Below are 15,648 nucleotides of genomic sequence, written 5' to 3'. Positions count from 1 at the left end.
GGCAAATCTTCCTTTAGGATCCAATTGACAATATCAAAATTATTACTGAAAGCCAAAGGAGATCCTGCAGATTACTACAATTCACTATCAATTTCTCCAGATAGCTCAGTAGAAGTTCTTTTTCTACGGGATGTTGGCAGTGTTTATACAAACAAACACAACCCTTTCCTTATTTTCTGCTATCGCGCAAACCTGGATCTATAGCCCCTGCTAAAGGCATTATCTTGTGTTATGCATTTAGTTAAATACTTTTCAAAGAAAGAAATCACAGTATCAAAAGCAACGAGTGATTCAGTCAAGCAGCGCGAAACTATTATTAAATAAATCTATGCGAAAACTATGCAAAAAAAAACTGCTCCTGAAGTCTTACTGCATTTTCAACTGCTCGTGAAGTCTCACAGCAGGAACCTTGCTTCAGAACATTATCAGGGAGAACTTTATCAAGGAGAACATTTATCTACGAAGAACTTTCCCGGCATGTAATTTTATTAATGCGACTCCAATTTATGAATGAGCAAGAATGGCTAAAAGCAAGAGTCTTTTAGTCTTTTAGAGAAGGTGGAAAAAGATTCTACAGACATTTTGTCATAAACATATTCGATAAATATTCAGATAGACCAACAATACAAAACACAAAAAGAAATTTGCAAAGCATTTTCAAAGTTGCGTTTGGCTGAGTTTGTGTCTTATTATAAGCAGGCTAAAAACAAAGAAACAAGTGATTGTCGACCAGAAAATAAATAGACGAACTGCGTGCACTTGAAGAATCGAAACCCCCCGGTCGCTTGTGACAATGAATGGAAAGACAAAGTTTAAACTTCGTAGTGCCCGCATATATCACGTTCCCCGGTTTCAACTTTGAAGATAACCCTGAAGTTTATTCAAAGTTTACTGCTGCGCTATCTACTGTGGAGAAATGAGTCTGAACTATTAGAAGGGCCAAAACTTTTACGTCAAAAATGATGCATCCAGTCGTTATTGCTATTATTGAAAACCGGAAAACATCTGGAAAAAGATGCTGACGATATCAATGCTCAGGCGGTCTCATAAAAAGACATCCAAGACAACGTTATCCAAGAATTGAAACGCTCGCATCACAAGGACCCAGTGCAAGCTGAAGAAAAATATGACTACGACCTATTTTTTGATAAGCATCTGAAGTTGACATCCGATTTTCCAAGTATACTGTTTTCGCTTAAACAAGTACAAAGCGGGGACAAAGTGGTGTGGGAAAATTATAATTAACACAGAGGCAAAAAAAGTTCAAAAATTTCGAACTAGATCTATCGATGAGACTAGGTTTGGAACAGCAACGAGCCAAGACAATAGAATGTGAAACTAGCATCATAAGAAAATTTATCACGCGGTAAAAAAGCAGGAAATACCTTGGCAGAAACCCTTAAAAAATATATCAAGTCCCCCACACATCAAAAAAACACAAACATACACACACACGTCGCGCGTCAAATGAAACAATAAGCGGCCACTATGACAGTATAATATTGGCCGAAACCTATTAGCTGAAAAAAAAGCCAAAAAATTTAAGACTACTAAAAAGACTTCTACTAATTTAACCCCCTAACCCTCAAAACACATATAAAACACAGCTCGTGAAGCGACTCAACAAGTGCCGGCTAAGCTGATGTAATAAAGGCCAAAACCTATCAAGCCGGAAAAAATAGAAAAAACAAGAAAAAATCAAAAATTTCTAAGACTTATAAGAACTTATTAAGTCCCCCTCACCCTCAAAACACAGACACGCACACACACATTTTCTATCGCCAATCTAAAGGCTTAATAAGCCACCATAAACCGATATAATATAGGCCGAAAGTCATCAAGCCAAAAAAGAGAAAAAAACGGAGGCCAAAAAAAAATTTCTGTCATGAAAGACTTGAACTCTAATTTCCATTAAAATTTTCAGCATTTGGTGCGATTCAGAGCTGAACAAAAGAAACTATGTTCCTCTTGAAACCACTCGAAACTAGGCCACTAAGCCGATATAAAATATGCCCGAGCCTATTAAGCCGAAAAAAGGACAACAAAAAATAAATAAAATTTTAACTCATCGAGTTGGAACAACCAACATAAAAAGCAAATTTTGAAAGGGACGAATATTCAAAAAAAAACAAATTCAATCAGGCTTAATATTTGCAGCCGAGAGGAGTAGGGTTAGCAAAGAGGATTTCTGAAGGAGTTCATAAGTGAGTCCTGTGGACAAGGTTGTTGATGGGAAAAAAGTCTGGTACCCGATTGCAATACCCTTGTAATCGAGGCCCTTGTTGCAGCCAATAGTTTTCTAGCTTCAAAAACAGAAAAATTCACAAGTTAAACCCAGAATGCCGTTTGCGCAATAACAGAGGTAGCTGCCTTAGTTATCGAAGGTGTTGTAATCGACAGCTCTTCTTCCATGCCTCGTCATAGAAAGAACTTGTTGCCCAAACTTTCTACAAAATTTCATTACCAATCTTCCCAAACTAATACAGTTGTGATTGACGAAGGTAGCATGATGTCTCCCAAAAGACTCGTTCAACTACACCAGAGACTCTGTGAAATATAAGGTTTTGATTTCACACGACTGGTAACCCACTTTTTGGATATTGTTGTTATTTTAGCTGATTTGTATCAATTACCGCTAGTTGAAGCTAAGCCAATTTACTCAGAACTGGATGATGATATTAATGGATTTTTTAAAAGAAATCAAGATTTGGCTGGCAATTCAGTAAATCTGTGACGCAGAAAAATGACCAACAATTTTCCTAAATACTGTCTCGCATTCGCGTCGGTAAGCATACAGAAAGTGATGTCGAATAACTCGAATTTGTCAATTCAACAATTCAGTGGAGCCAAATTACATCGCAAATTTTGCAAAGATATCCAGATGGTGAACCAACTATGCGCCATTATGAAATAATGCACGCGAAGTTGGGAGGCAACATCTTTAAGTCAAAAGCAGTTGATTTTTTTCCGCAAAAATTACCTGCGTGGGAAAATCAGCCGTTCATATCATCAGCAGACACTTGACAAGCAACCCTCATGGAGCTCCATTATGCTCGTTTGTAATATAGACATCAGTGATGGTCGCATGATTGGTGCAATTGGGACCGTGACAAAGATGTTGTTGTTTGTAGCTGCAAAAAGAGGGGTAGTCCAATTCGTTTCTTCATTGCCGTTTATTTTCAATACTCCCCAATCGAAGATTGTGGAGATTGATTGATTGTTTCGTCTCGCCCGTAAAACAGTAACGGTGGTTTTCCCAGGGTTCGCTAAGAGCAGGAAGGCCCCTTCCGACAGTACTGAGTAAACACCGTTCTATGGTGCAGTTTGTGGTACGGAGAAGCGAACAAAACTCCCGTGCCCGGTTTCAGCGGACAGTTTTCAATTAGAGCGGAGAACCGAGAAAAACGGGGTTGTCCCACAGTTTGTCAAGTTTAAGAGATGTTGGCTTCAATGGACAGTTAAAGAGGTGGTATGTGTCGTGCGGACTAGCGTTAGTTTGAGCAGTTGCGTTTGATGTTTTTGTCCTATCTTGACAGATAGCTATTAAACTGTGTGCTATATCCACAGCGGATTTGAGCAAGAGTACGTCGTGAACTTCTGGGAAGGCTGTTTTCTTCCGAAGCTCTTTCTGGAGTTTGAGAGCCCGTTAGCTTAGAGGGATGTTTGGTCACGTAGCTTCTCACTTCATTTGGATGAAATGTTTTCAGCGATCATTTTCATTCAGATTATTTTTGATTTCGCCATAGTATTTTTTGGCAAGGGTTTTATTGGTCTCGACATTGGGTTGTGTTTGGTTGTGTTGTGGTCACACCGTTCTTGTTGATTGCAGCCAGTTGAAAAATGTTTGCTTAAAATTCACTGTTTTCTTTCGCTCGCAGTATCAGAATTTCACAATTAAGGTGTTAAATTGGGGTCATATTTGTGCAGCCAGTTACAGTTCTTAGTGCTGTGTTTTGTCGAGTTTGAAGGTCTTTCCAACGAGAATCACTTACTGAAGATGTCCATATAGGAGCTGCGTAACTCAGAATACTACGCCCAATGGCCTTAAATGTAATGCTTACAGTTTCTTTGCTGCATCCCCAGCCTGTCCCTGAGAGCTTTTTCAGTTATTTATTTTGTGTTTGAGTTAGTTTATCTCTGGTAATGTGTTCAGTGAAAGCACAGAGGTTATTACGGTGACTCCTAGAATTTGAGGTTTTTGAATGGTCAGTTGTGGGTTGCTTTCAATAACCACATTAGTTTGATTTTTCATTTCTTTGTTCCAGGTTGTTGAAGATTACGGTGACAAAGATCGCAACCACTCGAAACGGAGTTAATAGCTTCAACCGAAGACAATTATGCTCTGAATTTCAATTCGATACCAATTATGAAGCTGAGTGTTGCTGCCCCCCCCCTCCCGTGGAGGTCAAAATGCCTCCTGTCCACATTCAATTCCCATTAATTCTTGCTTGAGCCATAACAATTCACAAGTCTCAAAGTTTAACTCTCGAGCGCGTGGTTGCTGATTTTAAAACAGCTTGCTCCTTTCTGCAGTATGGGCAAATATATGTAGACCTAAGTAGAGTGCGGTCTGTTAAAAACTTGAATATCCTCAATTTTGCTCCAAAACAAATACGGCCTAACCTTAAAACCAGAAACATTGTAGAAAACAAACCAAAACTTGAGATTCAGGCAACGCCCTCGCTTGCACAGTTATCAATTTGTTGTTTAAACATATGTTCTTATAATTCTCCCTTTGAATGGCTCAAAAACGATAATCGGTTCAACCTTATTGATGTTCACTGGTTCCAGGAAATGAGGTTGAGACCTAACGAGCAATTTCCTTCAAAGAAAGGGTATACATTTTACGATTTTACATCGGTCGATCTATTCTGGAGGAAAGCTATAAAAAATTATAAGAAATTGTATTCAAAAAAGCGCAGGCCAAGTCGAGACCAGAAATTAAGTTTCAGCTAACATGTTGGAAAAGAGATAAATTTAAAATTATTTCCATTCAATAGTTTCAAAAAGGAGCATCAAACAAACATTTATCATCAGAAGACAAGGGAATATAAAATACATAAATCAATCTGACAATTCACAATAACATCATAATTAGGTTGAGCAGCTGCGATAGACAACAGATGTAAATATTCGTGGATAATCGTGCACTACAAGGCTACAGAAACTTCCTGTCGGCAGGTCACTTTAAAAGTCACTGCTAATTATAATTAAGCAGGTGGTCTTCTACGAAAGATGGACAGGGCAGATGCGAACTTAGGGTTTTAAAGCAGGGCTGCAGAAAATTCTTCAACATTAGTTGTAAGATTGAATTATATAGTTTTTACCAATTTCCTATATAGTTATTTTATTCGTTCGAATGTCAAAAATTTTAGTTTGGCAAAAAAGCAAGTCAAAAAAGAACTCCTTTGGAGTCTTTTAATTACTTATTTCGCCCAAACTTTTCAAAAGCCACTACCAAATTTAATGTGCTGTTCAAACTGTATTTTGTAGAAGTGTTAAATAATAACCAATCAGAGTGGAGCATTTTCATTTGTTTTTATATTAGAGATTTGCGACTTTGAGCGGAATAAGTAAACAAGACCCCCTCTTTGTTTCAAACAAGCAACCCTGTTTGAAATAACCACAAATATCCTGGTTGAACACAAAACGAAACAAATTTACTTAAATAACAGATTGGAATACGTCAGCAATGCTCATTCTCATTTATCTTTCTTGGGCTCAGTATCTTCGACGTCCTCTGCCCTCTCCGATTTCTCGTCATTAGCAGCAGCTCCCGTTTTCGGCTTTCCCGGTTTCTTTTTCTTCGATCCACCTGATTCAGCTGGCTGCTCAATCGCAGGTTTAGTAGTTCCACCTGCTTATTCCAGCTGCTCTCCAGTCACTCCGAACTCATTGGTTCTGGTCTTGTCCACGGGGTAGATGTATTTCTGGTAGAGAAAAATGAAGAAGATGACGTCATCGCGAAGGCATCCGATTCGGTACAAGGTCGGCATTTGGATCACGAACGCAAAGATGTCATCGATGAATGTGTTCAGCGCCTTGTACGTCAGCATTCTCCAGGGCAGGTGGGCGACCGACTTCATTTTGTAGTTGATGAACAACTGAGGAGTCATCATGATGAAGCCGAAGGTGAGGAGGAACCCGTACATCATGCCCAGCACGTAAGAGTACCACCCTTTGTGCTCGTTGTAGATCAGAGAGTAGATGGAATAACCAAGGAGCAGGGGAACGAAGGCCATTCCGAGGTACTTGAAAGCCAGTCTGTCGTACTTCTTAGTAGGCGATTCTGTGTACGAAGACTTCTCCTCAAACTTGAGAGGAATGAAACCTAAAATTGAGAGAAAATGTAATTAAAACAAGTTGAAGCATTTTTTTGTGATAATAAGGGCTCTTTCTTGGATGCTCACTCTGAAATTGCTTTAATGATTTTTTTATAAGACCAAAATACTTGGATTGTGGTCTTTACTCGCCATGTTACACTAAAAATGGATCAAGTGGAAAAATTATACAAAGAAACATATCGGCGAAGAAACATAAGTGGTGTGGGAAAATTATAATTAACACAGAGGCAAAAAAAGTTCAAAAATTTCGAACTAGATCTATCGATGAGACTAGGTTTGGAACAGCAACGAGCCAAGACAATAGAATGTGAAACTAGCATCATAAGAAAATTTATCACGCGGTAAAAAAGCAGGAAATACCTTGGCAGAAACCCTTAGGCCGAAAATTTAAAAAAATATATCAAGTCCCCCACACATCAAAAAAACACAAACATACACACACACGTCGCGCGTCAAATGAAACAATAAGCGGCCACTATGACAGTATAATATTGGCCGAAACCTATTAGCTGAAAAAAAAGCCAAAAAATTTAAGACTACTAAAAAGACTTCTACTAATTTAACCCCCTAACCCTCAAAACACATATAAAACACAGCTCGTGAAGCGACTCAACAAGTGCCGGCTAAGCTGATGTAATAAAGGCCAAAACCTATCAAGCCGGAAAAAATAGAAAAAACAAGAAAAAATCAAAAATTTCTATGACTTATAAGAACTTATTAAGTCCCCCTCACCCTCAAAACACAGACACGCACACACACATTTTCTATCGCCAATCTAAAGGCTTAATAAGCCACCATAAACCGATATAATATAGGCCGAAAGTCATCAAGCCAAAAAAGAGAAAAAAACGGAGGCCAAAAAAAAATTACTGTCATGAAAGACTTGAACTCTAATTTCCATTAAAATTTTCAGCATTTGGTGCGATTCAGAGCTGAACAAAAGAAACTATGTTCCTCTTGAAACCACTCGAAACTAGGCCACTAAGCCGATATAAAATATGCCCGAGCCTATTAAGCCGAAAAAAGGACAACAAAAAATAAATAAAATTTTAACTCATCGAGTTGGAACAACCAACATAAAAAGCAAATTTTGAAAGGGACGAATATTCAAAAAAAAAACAAATTCAATCAGGCTTAATATTTGCAGCCGAGAGGAGTAGGGTTAGCAAAGAGGATTTCTGAAGGAGTTCATAAGTGAGTCCTGTGGACAAGGTTGTTGATGGGAAAAAAGTCTGGTACCCGATTGCAATACCCTTGTAATCGAGGCCCTTGTTGCAGCCAATAGTTTTCTAGCTTCAAAAACAGAAAAATTCACAAGTTAAACCCAGAATGCCGTTTGCGCAATAACAGAGGTAGCTGCCTTAGTTATCGAAGGTGTTGTAATCGACAGCTCTTCTTCCATGCCTCGTCATAGAAAGAACTTGTTGCCCAAACTTTCTACAAAATTTCATTACCAATCTTCCCAAACTAATACAGTTGTGATTGACGAAGGTAGCATGATGTCTCCCAAAAGACTCGTTCAACTACACCAGAGACTCTGTGAAATATAAGGTTTTGATTTCACACGACTGGTAACCCACTTTTTGGATATTGTTGTTATTTTAGCTGATTTGTATCAATTACCGCTAGTTGAAGCTAAGCCAATTTACTCAGAACTGGATGATGATATTAATGGATTTTTTAAAAGAAATCAAGATTTGGCTGGCAATTCAGTAAATCTGTGACGCAGAAAAATGACCAACAATTTTCCTAAATACTGTCTCGCATTCGCGTCGGTAAGCATACAGAAAGTGATGTCGAATAACTCGAATTTGTCAATTCAACAATTCAGTGGAGCCAAATTACATCGCAAATTTTGCAAAGATATCCAGATGGTGAACCAACTATGCGCCATTATGAAATAATGCACGCGAAGTTGGGAGGCAACATCTTTAAGTCAAAAGCAGTTGATTTTTTTCCGCAAAAATTACCTGCGTGGGAAAATCAGCCGTTCATATCATCAGCAGACACTTGACAAGCAACCCTCATGGAGCTCCATTATGCTCGTTTGTAATATAGACATCAGTGATGGTCGCATGATTGGTGCAATTGGGACCGTGACAAAGATGTTGTTGTTTGTAGCTGCAAAAAGAGGGGTAGTCCAATTCGTTTCTTCATTGCCGTTTATTTTCAATACTCCCCAATCGAAGATTGTGGAGATTGATTGATTGTTTCGTCTCGCCCGTAAAACAGTAACGGTGGTTTTCCCAGGGTTCGCTAAGAGCAGGAAGGCCCCTTCCGACAGTACTGAGTAAACACCGTTCTATGGTGCAGTTTGTGGTACGGAGAAGCGAACAAAACTCCCGTGCCCGGTTTCAGCGGACAGTTTTCAATTAGAGCGGAGAACCGAGAAAAACGGGGTTGTCCCACAGTTTGTCAAGTTTAAGAGATGTTGGCTTCAATGGACAGTTAAAGAGGTGGTATGTGTCGTGCGGACTAGCGTTAGTTTGAGCAGTTGCGTTTGATGTTTTTGTCCTATCTTGACAGATAGCTATTAAACTGTGTGCTATATCCACAGCGGATTTGAGCAAGAGTACGTCGTGAACTTCTGGGAAGGCTGTTTTCTTCCGAAGCTCTTTCTGGAGTTTGAGAGCCCGTTAGCTTAGAGGGATGTTTGGTCACGTAGCTTCTCACTTCATTTGGATGAAATGTTTTCAGCGATCATTTTCATTCAGATTATTTTTGATTTCGCCATAGTATTTTTTGGCAAGGGTTTTATTGGTCTCGACATTGGGTTGTGTTTGGTTGTGTTGTGGTCACACCGTTCTTGTTGATTGCAGCCAGTTGAAAAATGTTTGCTTAAAATTCACTGTTTTCTTTCGCTCGCAGTATCAGAATTTCACAATTAAGGTGTTAAATTGGGGTCATATTTGTGCAGCCAGTTACAGTTCTTAGTGCTGTGTTTTGTCGAGTTTGAAGGTCTTTCCAACGAGAATCACTTACTGAAGATGTCCATATAGGAGCTGCGTAACTCAGAATACTACGCCCAATGGCCTTAAATGTAATGCTTACAGTTTCTTTGCTGCATCCCCAGCCTGTCCCTGAGAGCTTTTTCAGTTATTTATTTTGTGTTTGAGTTAGTTTATCTCTGGTAATGTGTTCAGTGAAAGCACAGAGGTTATTACGGTGACTCCTAGAATTTGAGGTTTTTGAATGGTCAGTTGTGGGTTGCTTTCAATAACCACATTAGTTTGATTTTTCATTTCTTTGTTCCAGGTTGTTGAAGATTACGGTGACAAAGATCGCAACCACTCGAAACGGAGTTAATAGCTTCAACCGAAGACAATTATGCTCTGAATTTCAATTCGATACCAATTATGAAGCTGAGTGTTGCTGCCCCCCCCCCCCCTCCCGTGGAGGTCAAAATGCCTCCTGTCCACATTCAATTCCCATTAATTCTTGCTTGAGCCATAACAATTCACAAGTCTCAAAGTTTAACTCTCGAGCGCGTGGTTGCTGATTTTAAAACAGCTTGCTCCTTTCTGCAGTATGGGCAAATATATGTAGCCCTAAGTAGAGTGCGGTCTGTTAAAAACTTGAATATCCTCAATTTTGCTCCAAAACAAATACGGCCTAACCTTAAAACCAGAAACATTGTAGAAAACAAACCAAAACTTGAGATTCAGGCAACGCCCTCGCTTGCACAGTTATCAATTTGTTGTTTAAACATATGTTCTTATAATTCTCCCTTTGAATGGCTCAAAAACGATAATCGGTTCAACCTTATTGATGTTCACTGGTTCCAGGAAATGAGGTTGAGACCTAACGAGCAATTTCCTTCAAAGAAAGGGTATACATTTTACGATTTTACATCGGTCGATCTATTCTGGAGGAAAGCTATAAAAAATTATAAGAAATTGTATTCAAAAAAGCGCAGGCCAAGTCGAGACCAGAAATTAAGTTTCAGCTAACATGTTGGAAAAGAGATAAATTTAAAATTATTTCCATTCAATAGTTTCAAAAAGGAGCATCAAATAAACATTTATCATCAGAAGACAAGGGAATATAAAATACATAAATCAATCTGACAATTCACAATAACATCATAATTAGGTTGAGCAGCTGCGATAGACAACAGATGTAAATATTCGTGGATAATCGTGCACTACAAGGCTACAGAAACTTCCTGTCGGCAGGTCACTTTAAAAGTCACTGCTAATTATAATTAAGCAGGTGGTCTTCTACGAAAGATGGACAGGGCAGATGCGAACTTAGGGTTTTAAAGCAGGGCTGCAGAAAATTCTTCAACATTAGTTGTAAGATTGAATTATATAGTTTTTACCAATTTCCTATATAGTTATTTTATTCGTTCGAATGTCAAAAATTTAAGTTTGGCAAAAAAGCAAGTCAAAAAAGAACTCCTTTGGAGTCTTTTAATTACTTATTTCGCCCAAACTTTTCAAAAGCCACTACCAAATTTAATGTGCTGTTCAAACTGTATTTTGTAGAAGTGTTAAATAATAACCAATCAGAGTGGAGCATTTTCATTTGTTTTTATATTAGAGATTTGCGACTTTGAGCGGAATAAGTAAACAAGACCCCCTCTTTGTTTCAAACAAGCAACCCTGTTTGAAATAACCACAAATATCCTGGTTGAACACAAAACGAAACAAATTTACTTAAATAACAGATTGGAATACGTCAGCAATGCTCATTCTCATTTATCTTTCTTGGGCTCAGTATCTTCGACGTCCTCTGCCCTCTCCGATTTCTCGTCATTAGCAGCAGCTCCCGTTTTCGGCTTTCCCGGTTTCTTTTTCTTCGATCCACCTGATTCAGCTGGCTGCTCAATCGCAGGTTTAGTAGTTCCACCTGCTTGTTCCAGCTGCTCTCCAGTCACTCCGAACTCATTGGTTCTGGTCTTGTCCACGGGGTAGATGTATTTCTGGTAGAGAAAAATGAAGAAGATGACGTCATCGCGAAGGCATCCGATTCGGTACAAGGTCGGCATTTGGATCACGAACGCAAAGATGTCATCGATGAATGTGTTCAGCGCCTTGTACGTCAGCATTCTCCAGGGCAGGTGGGCGACCGACTTCATTTTGTAGTTGATGAACAACTGAGGAGTCATCATGATGAAGCCGAAGGTGAGGAGGAACCCGTACATCATGCCCAGCACGTAAGAGTACCACCCTTTGTGCTCGTTGTAGATCAGAGAGTAGATGGAATAACCAAGGAGCAGGGGAACGAAGGCCATTCCGAGGTACTTGAAAGCCAGTCTGTCGTACTTCTTAGTAGGCGATTCTGTGTACGAAGACTTCTCCTCAAACTTGAGAGGAATGAAACCTAAAATTGAGAGAAAATGTAATTAAAACAAGTTGAAGCATTTTTTTGTGATAATAAGGGCTCTTTCTTGGATGCTCACTCTGAAATTGCTTTAATGATTTTTTTATAAGACCAAAATACTTGGATTGTGGTCTTTACTCGCCATGTTACACTAAAAATGGATCAAGTGGAAAAATTATACAAAGAAACATATCGGCGAGAGTGCAAAAATGAGCTTTCATGTGAAATTAGCTTCAGTAAAACAAAATAAATAATTTTGTTGCTCCGATCAGTCTCGAAAGAGTGGGAAGGAACTTTAGCATAGGGCGGATTTTTTCTCACTCATAAGAAGAGGAAACGGGAGCAAATGTGGAACCATTTAAAGTCCCATATATTCGTCGAGGTTCGAATTAGTAAAAAAATATATATATCCAAACTCTGGCTAAAACTATCCAAAAATATCAAATATCTGGCTCAGAAAATCTTGTCTGATTTTTTTGCTACTTAAGACTCAAATTGAGGACTCAGCGTAGAGTTTGTAATTTCTCTTCATTTCTACAATGATAAAATACCATGCCTTAGAAGATAACCTAAATCTGCGGGTTCGTCGACAGCAGGTTTATTCCCTTCATAAACATTTTTAAATCGATTTTTTTTTGTTTCCGATTTTATGTTCACTTTTTGCAATGATAGCAGTATTTGAAATAATCGGTGCTTCTTGCCTATAGACCGGTTACTCGTGTTGAATTAAGCTTTCAGTAGAAAAAAAATAAAATTGTCATCAAAATCTACTCACCCCAGGTCATTGCCTCTGTAGAAAAAGTCACGTGCACAACTTTAGTGATTTTCCACATCTCAATAAGCAGACCGATTCCACAACTGATTTGAACCACTGTGTTTGTCTCATTATCCAGTACATACAGAACAACTATCAGCGACTGGAAAACGTTGAAGAATACAGATCGGACAGATAGACCTTCCAGTGACTCTCTGGTCCGCCAGAACTGGATGTCATTCTTGAACGCCAAAAACTCAAACACACTGTGCACAATTGACACAATTATAGTCAGTCCTAGCAAGTAAGGATTCGTGTCTAGAAGAGCCCTGAAACAAAATATTATTTTCATGATAACAAATTTTGGATCACCGCATAAATAAATTTGAAATTTAGGGCGCTGACCGCTTAAATGTATCTTGATCAGCGTCATTATTTTGGTCTTCCATTAGATACATCGACCAATGATTTCTCATTGACTGTGCAGCATACATCTGCCATTTGAACAGAGACAGAGGAGCGAATGACATTTTGAACTTGATTTCAGTCACGGTCTCGTTCAGAGGCATGAAGTCAGAATTCAGGTTCCAGTAGTCATTAAAGAAAACAATAGGGTAATAATCTCCGAATTCGTCAAACAAGATGAATTTATCAAGCGGAGCTGGAACTTGACCTTGCTTCCACGGAGTGTGGTCGTCGATGACATTTATCGTGAAATTGGGATGAAAATGAGAAAGTATTTCAACTCTGTGAGTTTCGTTTTCCCCAAGCTGATGTTCGACTGGAACTTCCGTATCGCCGGTCAAAAGGTTTTTTGTTTTCTTGAACTCGCGTTTCTTGTATTTGGTTATAGCTTTCGATCTGTAAATCACGTTGTCTTTCTTATAGTCTGCTGACTTTGGATTGTGACTAGAACCATCTTTCGTCAAGAAGATATGCATGTAAATAGTCCCATTATTTTGAACAGATGATGGCACAGGAAATGTCACTTCTGTTGAATATGTTGAATCTTTATTTACGCCGCCATACCAGTCTCCATACTCTAAATCCTCCAACATCCAGTCTGGCTCAGAAGCTTCAAAATCAGATGGTAGAGTTTCCAGATCATTGATGTAAACAGCTAGGTTCATCCAGACCCCTTTACGAAATAAATTACTTCCTGGTCTGCTCGAAAACGTGACAGCTTTGCCATCAGGACCGGTAGTTGCCGCCTCCTGTTGGTTAGAGTTATTTGTACCACCTCGAAAAAAGCTCATAACAAAATACATAATCATCATCCTGATAGCAAAACTTTTGAACATCGCCCACCCCGTCTGCTGTTGCTGCCCGTTTTGAGCATTTTCAGCTCCAGGAGCTTGCTCAACGGCTGCTTCGGGCATACTTATACTGAAATAATGCTTAGCAAATTGACCATTATGTACGTACATAAGCAAATCAGGCGGCGCAGAGCGGCCAAACTCGATTACAGTAAATCAAAATTTGTGCCAGTCGGTCATGATGAAAGAAGTTTTCGTTTTGGATTTGAATTAATCAAAAATTCGAATCGAAACAGTCTTGCCTGATTTTCTCATAAAAATCAGAAGTAAAAAAAAACAGCCGAGTTGACAATTTGGGGGAGAGTCGTGCCTAAATTCACTTCAGTTCAATTATATAATGATAAATGATAATAATCATGTGGTTCCTGCGAATCGCAGAGGAGCTATCAGTAGGCCTTTACAGTCCTGTCGAAGATAGTCCAGTAGTATTATCTCTCCTAATTCTAGACTGTGTTATTTTGTTGAGCGAAGCTCTTTTTTGCGACTAAAGGCCGTTTGTTTTACGTCAAGAATTTTCATGTGGTACCACAATTGCAGCCGAAATTGGTCATGATGTGGTAGGCCTGAAGCTAGAGGTCAAGTGAGAGCTCGTCTTCGCACACTATCATTGCCATGGCATGGGATCGAATACACGATCTGACGATTTCAAAGTGAACGCCTTACCACTATGCTAAGTGCCTCTTTGCTAACAGATCGCAATTGATTTATCTAGATATTTCACTAGAGTAGAGTTGTCTGCATACCGACAGAGAAAACCGAGATTCGCTTCGGAGAGCGATCCAGAAAAGCAAAGAGTTTATCTAATCTAGAATACAACTTCACTGGAGAACCTTCCAGTGAACTGACCTTACGGTCCAAAACTCATTTCAAACATTCGATAACTTCTTGAGTTAGTTAATTACATTAGTCCTGTATTTGCATGTCTTGAGTTATTGGATTTATCAACCAGAGATTGTTTTCTGTGATTAAGTTGAGTGTTCAGGTTCATGCAACACACTGCTAATAAAAAGTAACAAGCAAAATTCCCGACCGTTTTTAACTGCGTTCGCATGTTTTAGGTGAAGACCTAGCCATGGGGGCGTGCTATTTAATTTCTAGATCGGGGGTTACTTTCGTAGTGGCCTTTAAGCAGTAAGACTATCCTGAGTTCCATGTCTAGTTGAACCGTTAATTGGCTCCGACCGATTGAGATAGAAAAGCACGAGAGATAGGTCTCTGGCCATTGAGCCAATGGCTATAGAGCCAATGGCTATAGAGCCTATCATCTTTGATCTCAATGTACAATTACCAATGTTACAATTACTCACAACATCACGAATGTTACAATTACTCACGAAATAAGTGCTTAAAGGAGATCTGAAACATTCAAATTCTTAATGCAAATGATGTTTATCTTAACAACTGCCACCAAAGCAACTAGCTAAAAGATTAACCAGACGCAGCACAAAATTTAAAATTGGAAACTTGATTCACTGAACTCGTCGACACAAAGCTTAGGGGCGATGAAGGCAAACTGCAGGCACAGGTGAAGTACAGCTTGGCACTATTTTAAGACAAAAAACAATATTGTTGTTGTTGTTGTTGTTGGGGATTCACAGCACTGCTGTTGGGAGTCTTGGTCCCGGCGTCTTCTCTAAAACAATGTCCACTTGTTTCTGCACGTGATACAATCACAGAATAATTGCCACGTGCACGTTGTCATTTCTGAAAATCTCTCGTTTACAAATTTCCACATCGTGTTTAAAATTCTCGTCTTGAGGCCGATTCGTTTATCAAAATGAATATATGGTTCTAATCGATTTACAATCCTACTGGTTCTGAAAACAAATTCGTTTCTCGCTTTTTCCGTTCTCACTTTTCGCATCTCAAAAATTTCTATATTTCTAGCCCGTGTGGTTCGCCTGTTTAA

The 15,648-nt window shown here is 39.0% G+C and overlaps 3 protein-coding genes across 3 annotated transcripts in view; 1 reads left to right on the top strand and 2 right to left on the bottom strand.

Moving 5' to 3' along the window:
* The window catches only part of LOC134845887 (protein IWS1 homolog A-like), a 576,794-nt gene that overhangs the window by 171,368 nt on the left and 389,778 nt on the right, over positions 1-15,648 (top strand). The gene's annotated exons all lie outside the window — the stretch shown is intronic.
* On the bottom strand, positions 4,973-6,476 carry LOC134838865 (putative lipid scramblase CLPTM1). The gene is made up of 2 exons (XM_063854162.1): positions 6,452-6,476; positions 4,973-6,331 (listed from the first exon to the last, which is right to left on the bottom strand). The coding sequence occupies exons 1-2, from the start codon at positions 6,474-6,476 to the stop codon at positions 5,862-5,864; spliced, it is 495 nt and encodes a 164-aa protein (XP_063710232.1). The 3' UTR covers positions 4,973-5,861.
* LOC134845827 (putative lipid scramblase CLPTM1) lies at positions 10,719-13,806 on the bottom strand. Its single transcript, XM_063862918.1, has 3 exons — positions 12,829-13,806; positions 12,445-12,752; positions 10,719-11,669 (listed from the first exon to the last, which is right to left on the bottom strand). The coding sequence occupies exons 1-3, from the start codon at positions 13,800-13,802 to the stop codon at positions 11,041-11,043; spliced, it is 1,911 nt and encodes a 636-aa protein (XP_063718988.1). The 5' UTR covers positions 13,803-13,806; the 3' UTR covers positions 10,719-11,040.

Source organism: Symsagittifera roscoffensis, chromosome 1 (genome assembly GCF_963678635.1).
Source record: "Symsagittifera roscoffensis chromosome 1, txSymRosc1.1, whole genome shotgun sequence".
Classification (NCBI taxonomy): Eukaryota; Metazoa; Xenacoelomorpha; order Acoela; family Convolutidae; genus Symsagittifera; species Symsagittifera roscoffensis.
Note: the sequence above shows the minus strand (reverse complement) of the source record. Positions and strands in the feature narration are given on the sequence as shown.